The sequence below is a fragment of the Vipera ursinii genome, assembly GCF_947247035.1.
Source record: "Vipera ursinii genome assembly, chromosome: 1".
NCBI classification, from domain to species: Eukaryota; Metazoa; Chordata; class Lepidosauria; order Squamata; family Viperidae; genus Vipera; species Vipera ursinii.
Window position 1 is genome coordinate 67,566,675 of NC_139512.1, and position 20,688 is coordinate 67,587,362.

The 20,688-nt window shown below is 38.6% G+C and overlaps 1 protein-coding gene across 1 annotated transcript in view; it reads right to left on the minus strand.

Annotated features, from left to right (window-relative positions):
- Nucleotides 1-7,798: 7,798 nt before the first annotated feature.
- Nucleotides 7,799-20,688, minus strand: part of LOC310642272 (cytosolic phospholipase A2 epsilon-like) — a gene marked incomplete at its 5' end in the record, with an annotated part of 53,601 nt that continues 40,711 nt past the window's right edge. The window contains 8 exons of the mRNA XM_083365879.1: nt 7,799-8,278; nt 9,378-9,564; nt 10,816-10,982; nt 11,289-11,474; nt 12,649-12,756; nt 14,407-14,544; nt 15,780-15,894; nt 16,429-16,654. Of these exons, the coding sequence (XP_083222005.1) occupies nt 8,058-8,278; nt 9,378-9,564; nt 10,816-10,982; nt 11,289-11,474; nt 12,649-12,756; nt 14,407-14,544; nt 15,780-15,894; nt 16,429-16,654 (1,348 nt within the window). The 3' untranslated portion in view covers nt 7,799-8,057. The remainder of the gene's footprint in view (nt 8,279-9,377; nt 9,565-10,815; nt 10,983-11,288; nt 11,475-12,648; nt 12,757-14,406; nt 14,545-15,779; nt 15,895-16,428; nt 16,655-20,688) is intronic.

The following is a 20,688-nucleotide window of genomic DNA, read 5'->3' on the forward strand; positions in this document are numbered from 1 at the left end:
TTGCTGCTTGAAACTTTGCCAAGAACTCAACTTGACATTTAGAGCCATCCTGCTTAGACCAACCATAGTTTATAGCTTGAAGGTAGACTCTCTGAAATTCCAAAGTGGATAATTTAATAAAATAAATAAAAAATTCTGCCAGAGATAAGACTTGGGTCTCATATTAGTACTGGAGAACCTAAAGGGCCAGAAAGGGCTAAGTAAACCAAAGGCCAAGAACTTGACTATCTGGTCAAATGAGTAGCGTAAATCCTACTTAGGATATACTAGACAACCTGTGATCCATTAGGTCACATATCAGAGATATTTTCTTACCTAAACAGAAGAGAATAAACATGGATAGGCAAAAATTTTATGGGAGTAGGAGTAACTTTTGATTTCCTGTCAGCTTCCCCATTGAATTTCCTTGTGCAAAGCTACCAGGAAGCAGCAAAAACCCTTCCCTCCCTCCCAGAAAGTATCTCAGAACAATCCACTTACAAACTCTTTAGAAGTTTGGCTGAATTGTTTTTAAAAGAAAAATTCTCATATTAAAATCCTCCCCATATGCAAAACTTCAGAGGTTGCAGAGTTTTTGATTTAAGATTTGCTACAAACTGCATTGCTGCATTAGGTGAGAAGACCCAAAGCTCCTTCCATTTTTCTTAAGAGCTCAGCTGAAGAGAGAAACCCTTGGTTGAAAGACTAAACTAAACAGATTAGGCAGTGTTAATGGCTTCAGCCTGAATGGTAACCTAGCATAATTATCTTCCCCGTGGAACTTTTGAACAAAGAAGAGCCGCTTGTAAGATTTACTCAACCATCCTTCCCAAGTCATAAAAGGAAGTGAGATGACTTCTGTTTTCCTCCAGTGAAGTAAGGAGAAATCACTATATAATCACCATGAAGCACATTTCAGTTCCTTCTCTGATCAGAACAAGGAAGTTCCAGTGAAGAGAAGGGGAAGGTTTTATGTTCCACCTGTCACTGGCAGCGGAAACACACCAAAATTGCTTTTAGTTTCATAAAGTCTCTGTTTCCCTCTTAGCGGCTACAATTCAGCTTCATCACCTCCATTATTTTGATAGTTGCTGAAATTAACTAAGCAATAGAGAAAAAGAAGACAGCAGTACTGAAACCAGAACAGACAAAAGAGTCAAAGAAAAAATGTTGCAAGGTAGATGAATCCTATAATTAGTGGAAATTAGAGATAATACAAGCCATTGGAAGTGAAACTCTGTCTTGTGTTTAGCTTTTTGTTAACAGAGATTAGAACAGACACTTCTTGTAGAATTTTGCTTTTCTTGCTTTGATATGTTTTTTCTGAAAACTACTGTATTACTCTGTGCCTATCTGTAAGGTTACACTTATATTTGTGAATTCTGCAATGAGGGAATGTTCAAGAATGTCTTGATAGACGTTTCTGAAAATATTAAAATTCTGGCTATGGATTCTGCATAAACATCAATGCTGAATTGTCCTACAAAGGAAACTTCTCAGTTGAGTATTTTAAATTTTATTTTATTAATTTTATTAATATTGGGAAAAGTGATTTCTATGTGGATAATAGTCTTTTTTTTTAAATTGAAAAGTTTTAAAGTACAGTTTTCCTTTAAAAAGCCCCCCTTCCCCCCCCTACCTCTCCCCCTCCCCCCCTCCCTCCTCCCCCCCTACCTCCCCCCCTCCCCCCTCCCCCCGACTTCCCAGAGCTAAATACAAGGTATATATATAAAAAAAAGCAATCATAAACAACCATATACTAACAACTATAAATTCTAAAATCCATCACTCTCTAACTTATATAGGATAATACAAACCTTAGCAATATTAAATATATATAAAAAACTAAAATAGAAAAAGAAAAAAGAAAACGAAAGAAGACTTATTCGAATGCTACTTCTTAACCCTATACTTATTCTGGATAAACTCAATCCACTTTCTCCATTCCATAATGTAACGTTCTTGCGAATGATCTTTCAAATAGGCCGAAATCTTCGCCATCTCTGCCAGGTCGGAAACCTTTAAAGTCCACTCTTCTATAGTCGGCAGTTCCTCTTTCTTCCAATATTGACCTATCAAAAGTCTTGCTGCCGTAACTAAGTTCAACATCAATTTGGTGTCCACAACTGTAGCGTCTGCAATTATTCCCAACAAAAAAAATTGCGGACAAAACTTTATCCCCCGTTTAAAAATCTTCTGCATATTCCACCAGACTTTTATCCAAAAAACCTTAACCATCTTACATGTCCACCATATGTGAAAATATGTTGCATCTTCATCACCGCACCTCCAACATTTAGGCTGGTAATTCGGATACATACTTGCAAGCTTTTTAGGATCTAAATGCCATCTATAAAACATTTTGTAAAAGTTCTCTCTTAGATTTTGAGCTTGAGTAAATTTTACGTTCCTCACCCAAATCTTTTCCCACATGTCCATTGTAATAACTTCCTGAATGTTTTGGGCCCATTTTATCATACAATCCTTAACAAGCTCTGTTTCTGAATCAATCTCTATCAATGCAAGATATATCCGTTTAATATGTGCTGGTCCCTGATTTCTAATTTGCTTTATCAAATTTTCATCAGTCATTGTAAATCCATTTTTCTGGTCTTCTTTCCACCTGGCCCGTAACTGAATATATTGAAACCAAGTTTGAACAACCTTCTCTTCTCGCAAGAGGCTATATGATTTCAAACACCAAACATTCCTTTCCAAGCTTAAGATTTCCTTGTATGTAGTCACATCATGTTTGAAACCAGCATGTATATTTTCTATTGCGTGTTTTGGAATTGCCCACAATGGTATCTTGCAGCTTAACTTATGTCTATACTTCTTCCAAACTCTCAGCAATGCCTGTCTTAAAATATGCATCCTAAACACAGTATCTACCTTCTTATCATACAACAAATATGCATGCCAGCCAAACAACAAATCATGGCCCTCAAGATTTAATAACCTCGGTTGCGTCAAATTAATCCAATCACTTATTCCTACTAATGCAGCAGCTTCATAATATAATTTAAAATTAGGCAATTTAAGGCCACCTCTCTCACGAGTATCCTGCATAATCTTAAGTTTAACTCGTGGCTTTTTCCCTGCCCACACAAATTTATTGATACCACGCTGCCATTCCTCCAAGTTAGAATCTTTCTTAAGAATCGGTATCATTTGAAATAAAAATAAAAATTTGGGCAGGACATTCATTTTCACTGCTGCAATCCGTCCCAACAAAGACAATTGCAATTTTTCCCAACTCTCCAATTCTTTTCGAATTTTCCCCCATAATTTTTCATAATTATTTTTATATAACTTTGTATTAGAGGGTGATAAAATCACCCCCAAATATTTAACCCTTTTAACAATCTCAAATCCAGTTAATCCTTCTAAAAGAACCTTCTGTGAAACTGTCATATTTCTAGCCAAAATTTTGGTTTTCTGTATATTTACTTTAAATCCAGAAACCTTCCCATATTGTGTTATTATCTCCATCAGGTCCACAACAGAGTTCTCTGGCTGGGTCACTGTAACAACCAGATCATCTGCAAATGCTCTCAATCTATAGTCCTGATCTCCAACTTGTATCCCCTTAATTTTTTCCGAATTCCGAATTTTAACCAATAATATCTCTAAAGTTAACACAAATAACAAGGGCGATAACGGACACCCTTGCCTTGTGCCCTTCTCAATATTACATGCTGCTGTCAGGCTATTATTAACTATAATTCGGGCAGTTTGTTTTTGATATAATGCCCTAATTGGTTGTAAAAATTTTTCCCCAAAATCCATTTTGTCTAAAACTTTCAACAAAAATTGCCAATTCAATTGATCAAAAGCCTTTTCAGCATCTAAAAAGATTAGCGCTGCAGAGATCTGGTTGTTCCTTTCCAAAAACTCTAACACATCAACTATATGTCTCACATTATTTTTCATTTGCCTACCACTAATAAACCCCGTTTGATCCCCATGAATCACCTGTTGCAGAACCCTCATCAGTCTATTAACCAAAACCTTAGCAAATATCTTATAATCTGTATTTAAAAGCGATATCGGTCTGTAATTTTTAACTTGTGTAGCATCCTGGTCTTCCTTCGGAATCAAAGAGATAAAAGCTGTTCTCCAAGACGGTGGCACCTTTCCCCCCCTCTGGATTGTCTGGAACAATTCCTTTAACGGTTTTATCATCTCTAATTGTAAATTTTTATAATAGGCCGCAGTCAAGCCATCCGTGCCTGGTGCTTTATCCACCTTCAGTTCCTTAATTGCTGTAAAAATTTCTTCTTCTGTAATCAGTTGATTAATCCCCTCTTTTTGTACTTGCGTAAGAACCGGGATGCTAGCATTCTCCAAGTATATATCAATATCTTTTGCACTAATTTCCTCTTCGGTATATAATTTCGAATAAAAATCCACAAAAGCATCCTTAATAAGATTCTGTTGAAACACAACCCTTCCTTTATACTCAATCTTATCTATATTAGAGGCCCTTTGTTTTTTCCTCAGTCTATAAGCTAACCATCTGCCTGGTTTATTAGCGTTGCAAAAAGTATTATGCCTAGCAAACCGCAGATTGGTCGCCACTTGATCAGCCATTAATTTATCAAATTGTCCTCTTAGCAGTCTAATAGCCTCCTTAATCTTCACCTCCTCTGGGTTCAAAATCAAAGCCTTTTCTTTTTCCTTTATTTCATTCTCCAGTTCTTTCCTTCTAGTTTCCACTGCACGTCTATGTCTATTATTCATATATATCAACACCCCTCTCATATAGGCCTTGCTAGCATCCCAAACCATATCCATAGAGGTACCCTTATTCATATTAATCTCAAAAAAATCCTTCATCCGCTGTTTGCATTCTTCCACATTTCTCTGATTTCTAAACAAGTTCTCATTTACGCGCCACGAGTGCCTATCTCCTTTCTCCTTATCAATCTCCAACCAAACTGGACTGTGGTCAGAGATAGTTCTTGCACAAATCTTCACCTTTTTAGTTCTCAAAAAAAAATCATTAGTCAACAAAATAAAATCAATCCTTGAAAAAGATTGGTGTCTGTCAGAATAAAAAGTATAATCCTTCTCCTGCAAGTGTCTCTCATGCCAAATATCTCGCAATTCCAGGTCATCCTTCATTTCAAAAAAAGATTTAGGCAGTCTAGCATGACTTGGAATGCGCTTAAAAGCTCCAGCCTTATCCAACTGTACATCCAAAACACCATTCCAGTCCCCCATAAAAATAAAAGATTTATAATCCAACTGGGTAAGCTTTGTGTGAAGTAAGCTAAAAAAGTCAGCTTGTTGTTGGTTAGGTGCATATAATCCAACTAAAAGTGTCTTTTTACCTTCTAACAACAGCTCAATCATAACATATCTTCCATGCTTATCTGCTTCAATTAAGTCTGCTGTTAAGGCACTTTTAACATAAACAACCACTCCATTTTTCTTATTCTCTGCAGAAGCAACAAATTGCATACCCAGCCTCGAGTTCAATAAGTACTTTTGATCCAAAACTCTAATATGCGTTTCTTGCAGACATATAACATCTATCTTAAATTGTTTTAAATATTGAAAAACTTTCTTCCTCTTCTGTGGTGAATTTAATCCATTAACATTCCAGGTTAAAAATTTAGTTGCAATGCATATCCTCCACAAGCTCTTGGACCACAGCTTTGATAGGACTAACTTCTTTAGGCCGTGCTCCTCCCACAGCTTGGCTATAAGTACGTTGTGAAGATTCTGAGGACTTTTGCTGATCTTGTTCTTTTATTTTCTTTGCTCGTTTTAAAGCAGCACGCGTTACTCTTTGCTCTCTAGGATCATCCAAAGAAGTTGTAGCTTGATCTCCTCCAGCACCATTTTCCTCTGTTTCATCCTCTTGATGTTCTCCTTCTCCAGGTCCCTTTGCAGCTTCCAGAAGTGTTAATGGGGTTGCTTTTAAGACATTATTGTAGAAATCACGCGCTTGCTTCACAGTAATCAGCCGATACCTTTTACCTTCATGCATCACCATCAGCCCATCTGGAATCTCCCATCTGAACCTTATATCTCTTTGCTTGAGCTCATGCACGAGAAATGTATAGTCCTTCCTTCCCCTTAAAATCCTTGGAGGGATTTCTTTTAAAACCAAGACTTCTTGTTCAGCAATCACAACTTTAGCATCATAGGCAGCTTGTATAACTTGATCTCTAATTTCTCTTTTTGCAAAATAAACCACCACATCTCTAGGCAACTTTCTCTGTCTGGCAATCCATGAATTCACCCGGAACACTTTATCCATAGCTGCTCTTATTTCAGATGCTGGCTGGTTCAATACCACTTCGAGAGCCTCAGAGATCAGCTGCTTTAAATCTTCTTTAATATTCTCTTTTAAACCTCTGATTCTGACAGCAAACTGCATCTGTTAATATTGGGCAAGGCTTAACTCCCTTTCCATTTTGTCTCTTACATTCTCATTCTCCCGTGCTTTTACTTCTAATATTGCATTCCTTTGAGCCAGATCATCCATTTTTTCATCTAAATCTTCCACACATTCCGCCACTTTATGCACTGAAGACAAAATGTCTACCTTCATCACGCTGAACTTCTGTTCCATCCTCTCTTCCATTCTCTCCTCCAGTTTCTCCAATTTCTCCTCCATCTGTGCAAATTTGTCAGCAATTGATTGATTAATTGATTCCAAAAGTACCTGGGCATGTTTCTCCAAAGCATTTCGCAAATCCTTCGATGTCAGCACTTCAGGAGGGTGCAATGCCTGTAGTGATGATTGTTGCACCGGCGAGGATCCACCACTCCGAAGAGTTTTAGGGGGAGGTTTAGCCGCCATCTTTTACTCCTCAATTATGACGCACTTTCACTTAAAGTTGAAAAAGTCCAACAAGCTCGAGAGTATAATAAAATAATCCTCTTCACCTTTTCCTCTTGTACCGCTCTGCCTGCTCCTTTAAATCATAGTCCTTTCTTCAGGCAGGGATGGTTCGCAGACGCCTGGCTCTGCTCCAAGAAGTTCGGAGCAGAGACGCTGGCCAGCTGGGAGCAACCCAGGCTTCGGGGGAGTTCAATCCTTCAGCCGCCCAAGCTTGGATAATAGTCTTATATTTGGCTTATCTCTCTTTGATGAGGAAACATATACTGAGGCCTATATTATACTAGGCCCTGGCCTAGGAATATTTTCCCCAATGCACAAAGTCAAAGATAGGATTCAGACAATATAATGTGGGGTTTTTTAGTTTTGGCTTAGTGGGGTATGTGAATATAGTTTTTGTGGTTTGTAAAGTAAGGTTTATGAATTGTTTATCTGATGTTGATTAAACAAATCCTGATTTAAAGCATGCAGTATGATTCTAGTCATTGATGATATGCAAATTTCTCTCCCTCTTTATGATTGGTTTATATTTGATAGTTTTGATCACTTGCATACCAGCAAGGGAAAGACAGAGCCCAAATTCTAACATTACAACATGAAAGTCATTCCAACCATAAAACCAACTGGATTCAAGTAGCATGTTTACAGTTTCCTCCTGCATATGCATGTGTTTTTAAATTGATTATTATTTATTTATCAGAAACTGGTTTTAGGTTCTTAAAAATTGTTTCTCATCGTTCATATGGCACCAGACCAAAATAACTTTTATGAAATACGTTCGCATATATTGTTCATACCATTCTTTGTTACAGAAACAAAGAAAAAATACATATCACAATAGAAATGGAAATGTTTCAGAGAGAAAACCACTTTTTGCATAAAACCTATAAACATCAACATTACAAGGCACAAACAACATTTTTCACAGGACATTTTTTGTGCTTGTCCAGATGATCTTCCAAATTATCAGTGTAAAAAGTTCTGTATGTTTTACTCTGTCACTGTGCCTTTGTTGCTAAAAGACAACTAGAATTCATTAAAAGAGCATTTCAGGTTTTACAATTTATTCATTTTCATAAAAGCAACAATATTTTTTCCTCTATGTCCAGGATCTTAAATATTTTTTTTCATTATTTTATCTTACTTTCTTTCTGGAATGAAATGATTTGTTCAGTCGTGCAGAGGCAACTGAGGTATTCCCCCCCCCAAAAAAAGTTTTAGCTCAGCATATGAAGGTTCTTTTATACTGTTTTTTCCGTTCCACGGCTAACCGTAAAGCATCAATCAAAGTATTTTTGTTATTTTGGATGTTGTACTGGCTCAGTTTTACTAGTTTCTCAAAATCCTCCTCTGAATATGTCAAAGCATTAATATTATAAGGACCAAAGGTACTTGTCACATCAATATCACCATCATTCATCTCTTCAGGACTACGCTTCACACCTATAATTTTTTAAAATAAAAGAAAAAAAACACCCAGGTTGGTCAGATGCAGCAAATACATGCAAATTAGTCAATTTATTTTAGCACAGGTTTCCCTGATTTAAACTGCATTAGATGCATGACTTGCTACACTTTGACTGCAGATATATATGAACATGGCAAACTAACAGCAAAAAAAGAAAGATTTTCTTAAGCAAGAAAAAACGATTGATCCATTCATTCTAATAAAGAAAAACAATATTTAACTTTTTCATTTGAGAAACCACTGAAATGCATATCAGATAAATTTGCTCAAGGCTTGGAGATGGATTTAAAACTGCTGTCTTTATATTTCAACCGTGGAAGGAAAGAACTACATTGCAGATGATCAAGAGACTCGGCACTGCAAATTGGTTCTTGAGAACTGAGAAAGCAACACAGAGATAATTTACTTGTCTTCTGAAGTTGTCTTAGTCTGGCTTCTCCCAGCCACAATTATCTTCTACCTTCTTTGGACCTCTCTACTTCCTGTGCTCTATAATAGACCTTTTGCAGGGGTAGGCAACCTTGGCTCTTTTATGACTCGTGGACTTCAACTCCCAGAATTCCTGAGCCAGCTTGACTGGCTCAGGAATTCTGGGAGTTGAAGTCCACGAGTCATAAAAGAGCCAAGGTTGCCTACCCCTGACCTATTGGTTACTGTCACTGTTTTTAGCATATTCTTTACCAGACCCTCTACCACAAACATGGACAAGGCTAAGTAAAAAAATTGGACATAACTAGCAGAAAAAAATATATTGCGTCCAATTTAATTATTTAAAGCAGTGGCTATAACTAGTTGCTCTTTTTTTTATTCTATCATGTTAAACAAAGTTTAAAAAAATAGTGAGACCTTTTGAGGGTCTCTACCAGCTGCATCCAGAGCATTTTATTGGAGAGAAAGGGAAGGCACAATTTTTGTATCTCCACTTTTCACAGTTTGGATCCCTTTAATCTTGAGCTCAAATTCTTTTTCTCCTTTGTATTCCATGAGTTTCTCACATTTGGTTAAAACACAACACCAGACATAATTAAGGGGGTGGGTGGGGGTGGGAAGCAAGAAGCATTCACATACACTTACCAGGTTCTTTATAATTTCGGAAGGTATTACAAACCAGGGGGTAAAGGAGAACCAATGGAGTATTTGGACCTTCTTGTGCTCCTAGTAAATAGCATTCCTTTACATCTTTTCCATCTTGTTCCTGTGGGATAATTCTAGGAAAAGGAATCCCTTGTTTTGAGAAATAATCTGAGGCCATTTGCAGAGGCTGTATAGATTGGGGGGAGGGGGGGAGGAAACAGTCAAACAAATTTTTATAAGTACTTTATTTTTTAAAAGAAAAAGTGTTAAAACCTTACCATAGCTTTCTCACAAGGGTTCTTATGAGCTTCAGTTGGCTTAGTAGCTCAATTTCACAATCGCTAAAGGCTTATAAACGAACAAACAAGATACGAAAGACTACAAAAGATTCTGATTCTTTCTTTTTAAAGATGAAAAATGGATGCCTAAACCTCCACAAAACCCATTTTACTCCTTGATCCTGTCCCCCAAATGTGAAAAAGACCCACCAGATTGAATATTTTGTTTTGTGCACTCCAATAATGTCTCTCTGAATTAGGGGTTTTCCATTAAAATGAAGACAAAACAAGACCTTACTGATTTTGTATCTTGATCCTGGTCATTTAGTAGGCAGCTGTCAACACAGTGTGTACAATGTGATTTGGCCTTACGACTGAGGTGAATTGTGTACGTCTGCATACTGGGTAGATTGAAATGTGATTGAATTCTATACCCACTACTCAGTCTCTGTTCAAAGCCCTCTAAAATACCAGTAGGTTGGGAGCAAACCAGATCTCAGGGAGAAGCTCATTTCAGAGGGCAGACCTTGCAACATAGGTGTGGTCTTGAGGTACTGATAGATGGCACTGTTTAGTCAAAGAAATGAACAGCACATCATCTCTCAAATCAAATGAGCTGGACAGATAATACAGTATGGGAGGTAGGTGGTTCCTCATGTAACCTGGAGAACAGAATAATTGGGGGAAAAAGATGTCCTGATTTTAACATTCAGTCATCTTCTGAGCCAGTTAGCATTCTTTGAATAGCAACTTCATCGGGCCTTTTCTCCCATCCCAGAATCTTGTGTGTTGTGCAAACCAGAGGACAAAAGAGGGCACTAAAAGTCAAGAAACTTAAGAGAGCTTAAATTGTGTTGCCATAACATCAGTAACAAAGGTAAAACTTCTTATTTATTAAAGTAAAAATGGCAAATAAAGTTTTCTGTAAGTTAATTGGCCCAACTGATAGTGCAAATGTCAACAGGGTTGAAAGTTGTTTTTTTTAAAAAACCAGTTTCTCACTTTCATGTGACAAATGTCATGTGGCAGAAGAGGAAGCAGCTGCAAGATTCAGATTCTGTAAGAATAAGATTCCTGCCAAAGAGAAAACCGTTCTGACCGTCAACTTCCTCCTTGCATCACAAAACAACACGACTTATAAGCCCAAACATATTTCTCACCAGTAATTGTGAACCTGAGCTATAATTTAAATGTATGAAGACGTCCACTTTTCTCTCTGGCCTCATAAGTGGGGGATAGCTGGTGTCAAGGGCAAATGCATTATCCACCAGATACAGATGCTCTTCAGCTCCAGTTAGCTGGTTAGGAAAACTGTCAAGATCACAGTCTAAATAAAATAAATTTCTGGTTAAAAGCAGGCAATAGCATTACTCTAAGAAAAGTTTAAAAAAAACAGACACAACCATGTAACTGCAGCTCAGGAGGGACAATAATGTAACTTTTCTTCTATGCAGTGGACAACTAGGCTTTCCCCCCCCCCCCCAATATCTGTCTTTCAGTAATTTGATAAAAGACACGGTTTCATCTAGCAGTCTAGCTTCTGAAAACAAACAGCAAAATCTCCAGTACATACTAAGAGTATCACTGGAGTATAAGCTCTTCAAAAGAACCTTTAATTAAAAAGAAGCTATACCTTTCCAGTTTGCAAATCCACTCTCTAAATACTTGTTGTGCATTGGGCAGCCTCTTAGAAAATTGGGGATCAATGACACAGCAGGTCGCCACATAACAACATCTTGCAAAACGCTCGCAAGGCTTCCTGGAGGACACTGGACTCGAACAGGTAGTTTATATTTTTCTGGACGACCACTAAGCTCTTCTGCAGACAAAATAATATCAATTAAATGCATGCAAGGCTGTTTTTTGTTTTTTTTCATGGCCATACCTATAATAATCAATGGGTATGGGACACTTGAAAAATGTACATGACTGACCTTTTCTCATTTCAACTGGACTTTGTACTAGTTCACTGTTCTCTCTTATAAGGCCAAATTTTAAATAATCAAAGATAATTTACACAAGGGCTTCATTGCCCAAAAGGAGCTGTGACGCATGCATTTTACTTTTCTAAAAAGCAGAATGCCGCACAGATATAATTTAGTGTTTTTGCTTTCAGGAATGGGATCTTGATGAGCCGTGGTATTTGTGTGCATGTTAAAAAAAAAGGTTCTATCAAACAACAATAACCACAACAGAAATCTATAGGTGTGAAATTTATCTATTTATTCAATTTATTGGTCGCCTACCTTACCACAGGGTAACTTTGGGTGGCTTACAATATTAAAATATAAAACTATATAAATAAAATACTACAAAAGTATTTAAAAATACAATAGCTAAAAGATGGGGAGAGAGGGAGTAGGATGAAGAGGGAGGAGATGGGATCTGATATTAATCTATCAGCCACCCCCAACATGAAACCCATAGAAAGCAGCTGCATTTATTTATTAAATGTCTACATTGCCCATTTCATATAAGTGACTCTAAGTGACATACTGAAAGTGCCAGCTTACTGTGTGTGGCAGCTACTGATAACATTTTTTCAATTGTACTATAGCCTCAGGGACTGCAATGGGGACCTTCTGCAAATAAAACATTTGTTTTCCTACAAACCTTGTAATGTGTTTTATCAAAAGGGAGTGTAGAGAACGGCACTGTTACTACTTGAGAAAAGGAGTACAGCATCACAGAACAGGGACTTTCCAGGACCATTTCAAATAGATAACCTGATTGGTGGTTTTGAAAGCCAATCAAAAGGCCAGCAGGACTAGGTCAAACCTTGCCTTCTCTGTTTCCCACCAGAAGTCAAGGCAGTTTCAGTCCTGATACCAGAATGATAATGGATTTCTTGTAATTATTACCATTAATACTGGATATTTTGTAGCAGTAACTTAAACTATAAAGTATCTACCGGATAAAAATACAGGAAGGATATAAATATCCTTCAATCCATATTATTGAACAAAGCAGGAGAATATGTAAAAGCAACTAACCCAAATCAGTTATTCTGTCTCGGGTCCAGATCTGCCAAAAATCTTCTGAAGTGGTAACCTGGTACCAGCCGTCCATAATGTTCACAGAAAACACACTACTCCAGATTCCTGCAAGAGGACAGGAGTATTTTTGTGATATCTTAAAAACAATTGTAGGGATGCGGTGGCTCAGTGGGTTAGGACGCTGAGCTTGTCGATCAGAAGATCGGCGGTTTAGCAGGTTGAATCCCGAGTGCCGCGTAACAGAGTGAGCGCCTGTTACTCTTCCCAGCTTCTGACAACCTAGCAGTTCGAAAGCACGTAAAAATGCAAGTAGAAAAATAGGGACCACTACGATGGGAAGGTAACAGTGTTCTGTGCACCTTTGGAGTCTAGTCATGCCGGCCACATGACCACGGAGACGTCCTCGGACAAGTGCTGGCTCTTAGGCTTTGAAACGGAGATGAGCACCGGCCCCTAGAGTTGAAAACGACTAGCACGCATGTGCGGGGGAAACTTTACCTTTACCTTAAAAACAATTGTGATGAAATGATTATTTTCCTTTTCTCCTTTATTGTTTCATAATATAATTGTTGTTATATTTGATATTAGTGAATAATTTGGCCATGGTTATGTATACTGCCATTTTATTTTAAGGATTAACTCGGTTCACACTTCAGCTGTGAACTGATCTGTGTCTCAGGCAGGATTTTACTCCCTAGAATGCTGTATAGTCAATAAATGATTCCTTGAATTTGTTAGGCTGCACTTTTGCTTATCTCTGCAATTACAAAAATAAACATATGTGTTTATATACAAAACAACTCCATTCTTGTAAATCAGAACAGATCAAGTAATATAGTTTATAATCATATTTACAAGTAGTGCCTAGTTTATTTTTGTGAGATATCACTGCTTTTCCATGAGAAATGAAAACTTATTTTTAATTATAGTGTATTTTTCCTGCAACCAAGAATAGAGGATGCTGCTTATTCCAAACAACCAAACACTGAAGATATAGTGAAATGGATAAATATCATAATTATCTGAAATGTGCTAAACAATGGATGGATTCTTTTTAAGGCCTTTCATCATTGTGTATCTTAAAAGTATAACAAAATTAAGAAAATATAATGTTGATATTTGAAATATGTGCAAAATGTATTATTTACAAATTTACAATATCATGGAAGTAGCCTATTACAGTCATACCTTGGTACTCGACTGCTCTGAAACTTGTCAAATTTGATACTCGACACATTTTGATGAGAAAATTTTATCTCAATATTCATTTGTTTGGTACCCAATGCGCAAGCTAGAAATGTTGGTTGCCTCGTGACTTGCTAACCTTTCCAGCCAAAACAAAGCATCGCGTGGTAACCGTGTGGTAGCTATTGCCCTGCGCACATCCCCTTGCACTCTTATCTTAGCTTCCGTATTCATTTTGTGCATTCTTTGCGCTTTTTTCTCATCAGTACAAGTAAAGGGAAATTTTTATTTTCTTTAAGTATTTATTAATTTTTAGATTTATCATGTGACGATATATAATCCTATCTTTTTACATATTGCCTTAAAAATGTGCATTGTCTTTGGTTTGGGAACATATTACATTTATCTACCTTATTCCTTATGGGAAAAATTTGTTTGGTATTCGTCATGTTTGGTACTCATTGTGCCTTCCAGAACCAATTAACAACAAATACGGAAACACCACATTGTATTTGGTAAATTTCAGTGTGAGACTAGTGGCATTTTTATTTTAATTAGCAATTCAGTTACCTTCTAAAAAGCAGATACGTGATTCTGGGATTTTCTCCATCAAGCGTCCCATGAAGAATTTGCTACCAAAGTGTTCAGGACGAATGTAGGCACCATATTTTTGGAATCCAATTTCATATGGTGTGAATTCCAACCATTCTAAAAACAGAGAATAATATCCCATACTTGTTATTAATAGCATTTTATATTATGCTTTTAAACTGTTTATTTTTCCAATAGGCTTAAATAGCTGCCTATTGTGATATAATTCTATGACTGCTTTCAATGCATAAATTTAATAACAGTTATCTTTAACAGACAAGGGACATGGTGGCTCAGTGGGTTAGGATGCTGAGCTTGTCGGTCAGATGGTCAGCAGTTTGGTGGGTCAAATCCCAAGTGCCGCATAACAGAGTGAGCGCCTGTTACTCATCCCAGCTTCTGCCAACCTAGCAGTTCGAAAGCACATAAAAAATGCAAGTAGAAAAATAGGGACCACTACGGTGGTAAGGTAACAGTGTTCCGTGTGCCTTTGGCGTTTAGTCATGCTGGCCACATGACCACGGAGATGTCCTCAGACAAACGCTGGCTCTTCGGCTTTGAAACGAAGATAAGCACCGGCCCCTAGAGTTGGAAACGACTAGCGCACATGTGCGGGGGAACCTTTAGCGTTACCTTATCTTTAACAGATGCCATACATCAGAGAACTGGAGAGAAGCAACCCTAAATACTGATAAGGAGTAAAATAATAGATATTTCCTCCTTTTTAAGCTTTGCTAGAACATGCTGATCAGGGCTGGAAAAGTTTGCATGGGCTGGGAGGTGAGGGTCCCGAAAAAAAAGCCTGAAGGAGCTTTGTGATTTAACTCTATACCTTCCTGTTGAAACAAACTGAAGAGAGTCAAGTATTTTAGATCCTTGATATCCAAGTACGCCATAGCCATTCCTGGAATACTTGATTTAGAGAAACAATAGCACCAGTGGCTTGACCAATGCCCACTGAACTTTTTAAAGCACCTTATATAGTGGGATGTCTTCCCTTATGCTGTAAGTGGAACTTTTTTTTCTTGCAGTGGGGGACTTTTACATCATCCAAACTGCTCCAACCAACTAATCTAGACTTCTTTTTAAAAACTGTAAACCTGCTTTTAAATGTATTGACTCTTATGTGGCTATTTTATTTACGTATTTATCTTCAGTGCCTTTAAGTCAGTCTTGACAGGACCCTGCAGTTTTCATGACAAGGTTTCTTCAGAAGTGGTTTGCCATTGCCTCCTTCCTAGAGCTGCGGGAAAGTGACTGGCCTAAGGCCTAATCATTTCTGAATCAGATATTTGCAGCTTTTGGTTATCTATATTTCCAAATGTAAGTGAACGTTACAGTATAATAATTACCTCTAAACCCTCGATTACTTAGTTTCTCTTTCACATTGAGGCAAAGATATATAGGTAGAGGATTCTGTCCATCAGATAAGGCCTGCTGCTGATCCGAAAGTTTGTGTGGGTTCTCCTTGTTTGTGAAAGAAACAAGAACATGGTTATTGTAGCTGCAAGCTCACCTAGGATTTGAAACTTTATTGAGGTGCTTCTTTGAACAGAAGCCTGCCAAACATAACATAGTATGTTAGAATATTTCTATTCATTTGTTCATGCAAAAATTGGATTAAATATACTGAAATGCAGACACATTTAATTCAAAGTGAATATGATTTAAGGATATAGCAGGTTTTCTGAACTGGAAAAAAAATACTAGTATATATTTACTCTTTAAAATGTACACAGCTGTGCTTATACTATTAATATTTTCTGCTCAAACAAAACATTCATTTTTTTAGAAGCTTGTTGGGGGCAAATATGTTGACTCTGTAAATTCCTCAGAGAGGGCTGTAAAGCACTGTGATGCAGTATATGAGTCTAAGTGCTATTGCTATAATCAACAGTATAAATATAATAAATCTGTTGGTCAAACCACTGACTAATCAAATTTAACATGAATCAGGCATTTATTAAAAAAAACCCAAAAATGAAAAAAATAGTATAATACCTCATTGCGTAACAGAGCTTCAATGATCAATCCCCATAGATCTGTAAAAGATACACTGTACCCTTCTTGATAACGTTGCCACAGTTCCTTTGCATAGTACTTCAATTTTTCAGGGGCAAAACTGGCCACAAACTTATTTTTTGTCACCTGGTTTTGCAAATCCCTGAGTGGCTTTTCTAAATCATTTTGGGACCAATTGGGATCCTCATACAAGCATGACATTGTCCTGGAAAGAAACATAGGAAGGTTTAGGAGCTGAAAAGAAGCAAAACCTAAACCTAGGAATCAGATTCAGAGGGCTGGAAGGGATCTTAGAGGTCATCTGATCCACCCTCCTGTTCAGTTTCGGTCAGTTGTTTTTGTCTCAGGAACTCCTTACCCTCTTAAAAAGAGCTTTGGTTTATATGGGTGATATATGTCCTGAAATTTACAGTATGAGAAATTAAAACTGAGAAATGTTTAAATATTTATTTGATTTTGTACACCCCCTGAAAGCATCTGCAAACCTCTTTTTGAGAACCACAGTTCTACAGCCTCTTTGACCACAGGCATTTTGCTCAATTAAGCTACTTTGATTATGTCAGTTTAAAGTCTTCCAATGAAGGAGAAATAATCATTTCCCGTGGCTGCTTGTTTCTGCATGTGGCCTCGCATTTCCCCTGGTATGTAGACTGAGCTTACTTCCTTGTGACCTACCTTGAAAATGATACAGATAATGTTTTTAAGATACATATATTAAGGTATGCTCTGTTGCGAGTATGGAAAAAATATAGATATAAGTTAAATTATAAGATACCAATTTGGGCAATACCTAAACATGCAATAGAAAATATAAATGTGGGATTCAAACAGGATGAGACTACATATAAGGAAATTTTAAGTCTAGAAAGGAATGTATGGCAATTAAAGCCATATAATATTTTAAAAGAAGAAAAGATTGTACAAACTTGGTTTCAGTATGGGCAATTACAGGCAAGATGGAAAAAGGACCAGAAAGTTAGCTTTTCAATGACTGATGAAAATTTGGTAAAACAAATTAGAGATCAAGGTCAAGCACATATTAAAAGGATATATAATGCATTGATAGAAATTGACTCAGAAACGGAACTTGTTAAAGATTGTATGATAAAGTGGGCCCAGAATTTTCAAGAAGTTATAACAATGGACACTTGGGAAAAGATCTGGGTTAGAAATGTAAAATTTACACAGGCCCAAAACTTAAGATAATTTTTATAAAATGTTTTGTAGGTGGCACTTAGACCCTAAAAAATTAGCAAGTATGTATCTGAACTGCCAGCCCAAATGTTGGAGGTGTGGTTGTGAGGATGCAACATATTTTCATATATGGTGGACTTGTAAAAAGGTTAAAGCCTTTTGGATTAAAATTTGGTGGAATATGCAAAAGATATTTAAGAAAAGATAAAGTTTTCTCCGCAATTGTTTTTATTGGGTATTATTACAGATACTACTGTTATAGACACTAAGTTGATGTTGCATCTAATTATGGCGGCAAGACTTTTAGTTGTGCAATACTGGAAGAAGGAGGAATTGCCGACTATAGAAGAGTAGACTTTGAAAGTTTCCAACTTGGCGGAAATGGCAAAGATTTCGCAATATTTGAAAGATCAATAGCAACAGAGATATATTGTGGAATGGAGAAGATGGATTGAATATATTCAGAATAAATATGGGACTAAAAAGTTTCATTTAGCATTTGAATAAGTAGTGGTTTTATATGATGTATTATTAGTTATTTGTTATTTGTTAGTAATATAATTATGACTATGGAGAATTAAAGTGTGATAGAATTTATTGTTTTATTTTTATTGTTAGCATATTCTGGCTTATGTTTGTATCACTATACCCTGTATTCAGCTCTGGGAAGTCGGGGAGGGGGAGGGTAGGGTAGGGTAGGGTTGGGGAGAGGGGAGGGAGAGGAGGGAGTTCATTGTATTTAAAAATTGTAAAACTTTTCAATAAAAAAAGAAAAGAAAATGATACAGATTTGCATCTCCTGATTTTAATTATGGTATAGACCACAGATGTCAATCACAAGGCCCGTGGGCTGTGTCCGGCCTGCCAAGGGCCCAAATTTGGCCCTGGAACTGTTCCAGAAATGGCAAAGGACCAGCCCCTATTGCCCCAGCCCCAGCCCACCCGCTGGGCGCTCTTCCACGCATGCACAGGAAATGGTGAGCACTTGTGGGCTGGTGATGTGCAGCAGCAGTTGTAGGTCATTTGCCTCACCCCCTCCCACCCCTCCTGGCCTCGCCCCATCACGCCCAGCTCCACTTTGCTAGCCCAGGCACCAAAGCGCTAATGAAAACAGCAAAGTCTGTCTGCGCATCTGCCTTGCCCGCATCAGCCACGCTCTCTATGTTGCGCTACAGTTGATCTGAGCATGGAGACCATGGCTGATGGATGAGCTTGTGGCAGGCGCACACACGGACTCTGCTCTTTTCAGCAGCCCTTCTTGCCGCTGGGGTTGTCACTCACCTTCCTCTGCACTAGCACCTCCATGTCTTGCTCACCAGCCTGGTCTCACAGCCTGCAAGGGTTCCCTTTCACTGGGAATGCCCCGCCGTTGAGTGGGAAAGCCACGGCCGGCAGCGGCATGGCCATGGGCAACACTACTAATCTCTCCCCCTCCACTCGCCCCTTCCTGAGCATGGAGGAGACAAAATGGGAGATTTAAGCCATGGCTCTTCTGCCTGCCAACGTGCGATAGGCGTTCTCAGGAGCTGTCGGGGGCACCTAGCAAGTGAACAGCCGCGGCATGCGGTTTCTGGCATTGGGAGGGGGGTCGGAGGCAAAACTGCCCTTTCGGCAGGCATAGAATCTATTCTGGTGTGGAGGCAATGGAGGGGAGGGTGGACAAAAAGGGAAGCCACTGCTGCGCACAATTTGTTTTAAGCTGCCAGGGGCTCCAGGCAGAGGTTTCCCATTTTGTCCCTTCCACCTGTCGCCTTTGCTTCTGAAGGGCCTCTGTGTGGCTCTCAGCTCACCTCTCACAGAACCTGCACATGTGTTTGTGTGAATCTGTGTGTGTGTGTGCCCATGCGCAAGGGGGGGCGTCTCACCTCCTGCAGCCACACACTATGACATTGGGGAGGGAAAGAACTTCTTGCAGCCTTCCACAGGGCTGGGGGCGGGAGATGAGGGGTGCAGGGCGTGATACGATCTATGGCACACTGAGAAAAAGAAACAAGTACTCCAAACCCCCCCCCCCCAGTTTTCATTAGTTTGCAGCCTGCCATCGCAGAAGATTTATGTTGAGGGTACGGAGCTGCAATGGGTCACACACACGCATACACCACTCACTCTCTCTCTCTCTCTCTCTCTCTCTCTCTCTCTCTCTCTCTCTCTCTCTCACACACACACACACACACACACACACACACACACACAGATGTGTGTGAGTCTGGGAGAGGTGAGCTGAGCTGAGCCACACAGAGGCAATGATGGGGGAGGGGAAGCCTTTGCCCACTGCTGGCTGCCTGTTGCCACCTCTGCCCGGAGCCTCTGGCAGTTTAAAACAAAAGCAGTGAAGGAAGGAGTCAGGGAGGGAGGGAGGGAGGGAGGGAAAGAGGAAGGAAAGAGAGGCAACTTGGTTGGAGATGCCCCAGTTCAAAGGAGAAAGCAATTTTGTGTTCTGTTTTGTTACAGACAGAACTTTGTTGGAAATCCAAGTTAACATTGGTATTCTTGAATTGTGAGCTCTTAGGAAAGTATCCCCTCCTTGTGTGTTGCTCACAGCCATTTCCAGGACAAAGCAGAGTGGCGAAAAATATCTTCCTTTAGACCAAGGCAGGGTCCCTACAGGAGAGGCCTTTTAAGGATTATGTATTAATAGAAAAACAACTAACCGACCTCTGCTCATAAAAGCTAAAGCTGTTGCACATAAAAAACAGAGGAACTCTGATTAACTATCACAGCTACTGTTAAATACTGGGATCTTTGAGACATTGATGAGGCGAATATGAAAGTAACAACACATTTATTTGGTTAACACAGAAGCAGCACTAACTGCCGCTTAGCTTTTATTTATACGGACCGCTGAGAGGCGGTGGCCAATGGAATTCAAGCAGTTATTCCCGCCCAAAACACAAAGTAACAATTCTGCAGACAGGCAATCTGGAGTTTAAACGGACACAGCAGTTACCCATTTATAACTGTCTCCAACTAATTTACAACAATACATAACAGCTACCATTTTGACAGTTTTGCTGTACTGTTGTCTGTGGACGCCCCCACTAAAAG